We start from the raw sequence: 1,255 nt of genomic DNA, 5'->3' as shown, positions 1-1,255 counted from the left end.
CAATGGATCTCAGTTCATGATGTCATTGGTATGCTTCTGGGTATGGAGAGACAGCCAGATGCTTCTCCAGTTCCCACTGCTGTCCGCTAGCCACTGAATAGTTGTTGTGGGTAGGGGGGCTGTAGAGGTTAAGCATTTAGTCAAAGGAAGGTTGAGAGCACAAATGTGTCCCAAATGCAGTCTGGGTACCAGCCAAAGATTGATTGCTTCACAGCTGATAGAGACTAACTAATGAGCAAGTGAAGTAATAGAGCATCTTACAGTTCAGCACTTATCTTATTTAAGACTTTGTTACATAGGAGGCAAGCACCCTTCTCTCATCATTAAATGGAAATTAAATCCCGTCAATATCCTGCAATAACAGAATGATTTTCACATGATGTCTTGTGATGGTGCAATTATCAGGTCATTATCTCATGAATAAAGCAGCAAAATTCACAGGAAAATCCATTGAATAAAAAATGGCATGATTTTGCTGCTTTATTTATGGGATAATACCCCGATAATTGTGAAGTTGTAAGATCCCATTATTTAAGGATATTGATGGGATTTAATGTCCATTTAATGATGGGAGGAGGACACATTCCTCCCATGTGATAAAGTCCTTAGTAAACAAAAGCCTTAAGTCCTGAAGAAAGTTCATTCACAAGCCTCAGGTCTGGCAAGAGAGTTCTTTCCCTACCCAAGTCAAATAAATGGTATCCAGTTCACAAAACCCAGTCAGGGTCAACACAGAAGTTCAGGGAATATAAATGGAGAGCCCAAAGATAATCTCTGACAATCCTGGAGGGCAGGGGCTGGGAATCCATAGTATCATTATGTCAACAACAGTGTGTTTATAATTGCTCTTCTAATAAATTCTGAGACCTCCTCAAGTCCTCCTTGTTGCTTCTCTTCAACGAAGGTGGCATAATAATATTTAATAATTTGTATTATTTATATACCGCTATTCCAAAGCTTCATAGCAGGTTAGGAACAGAAGTAAGCTAATTAGCAATAAGCTATTCCCCAACAGTTGGGTATCATTTTAGCTGACCTCGGAGAAGATGCAAGCTGCGTCGAGCTTGGGCCCTTTGCTGGTCTTGAACTCGCAACCCCTGCGGCTTTTCGAGTGAATGGCGCAAACGTACAGGAATAACCAATTCACCACCAGGGCCACCAGGTTTAGGTCAGGGGTAATTTGTCTTCTGTCTTGGATGGGCAGGGTTCTCTGCCATAGCGGCACTGCACTGGGTCTGTCGCTGAGATGTGGTGG

The 1,255-nt window shown here is 42.2% G+C and overlaps 1 protein-coding gene across 1 annotated transcript in view; it reads left to right on the top strand.

The window, feature by feature from the left end:
• Nucleotides 1-327: 327 nt before the first annotated feature.
• Nucleotides 328-1,255, top strand: part of LOC121933679 (olfactory receptor 10A7-like) — an 8,755-nt gene continuing 7,827 nt past the window's right edge. Inside the window, exon 1 of the mRNA XM_042473662.1 lies at nucleotides 328-365. Within this exon, the coding sequence (XP_042329596.1) occupies nucleotides 328-365 (38 nt within the window). The remainder of the gene's footprint in view (nucleotides 366-1,255) is intronic.

This window comes from Sceloporus undulatus, chromosome 6 (assembly GCF_019175285.1).
Source record: "Sceloporus undulatus isolate JIND9_A2432 ecotype Alabama chromosome 6, SceUnd_v1.1, whole genome shotgun sequence".
NCBI classification, from domain to species: domain Eukaryota; kingdom Metazoa; phylum Chordata; class Lepidosauria; order Squamata; family Phrynosomatidae; genus Sceloporus; species Sceloporus undulatus.
The sequence above is the reverse complement of the archived record's forward strand: the minus strand, read 5'-3'. Positions and strand labels throughout refer to the sequence as shown.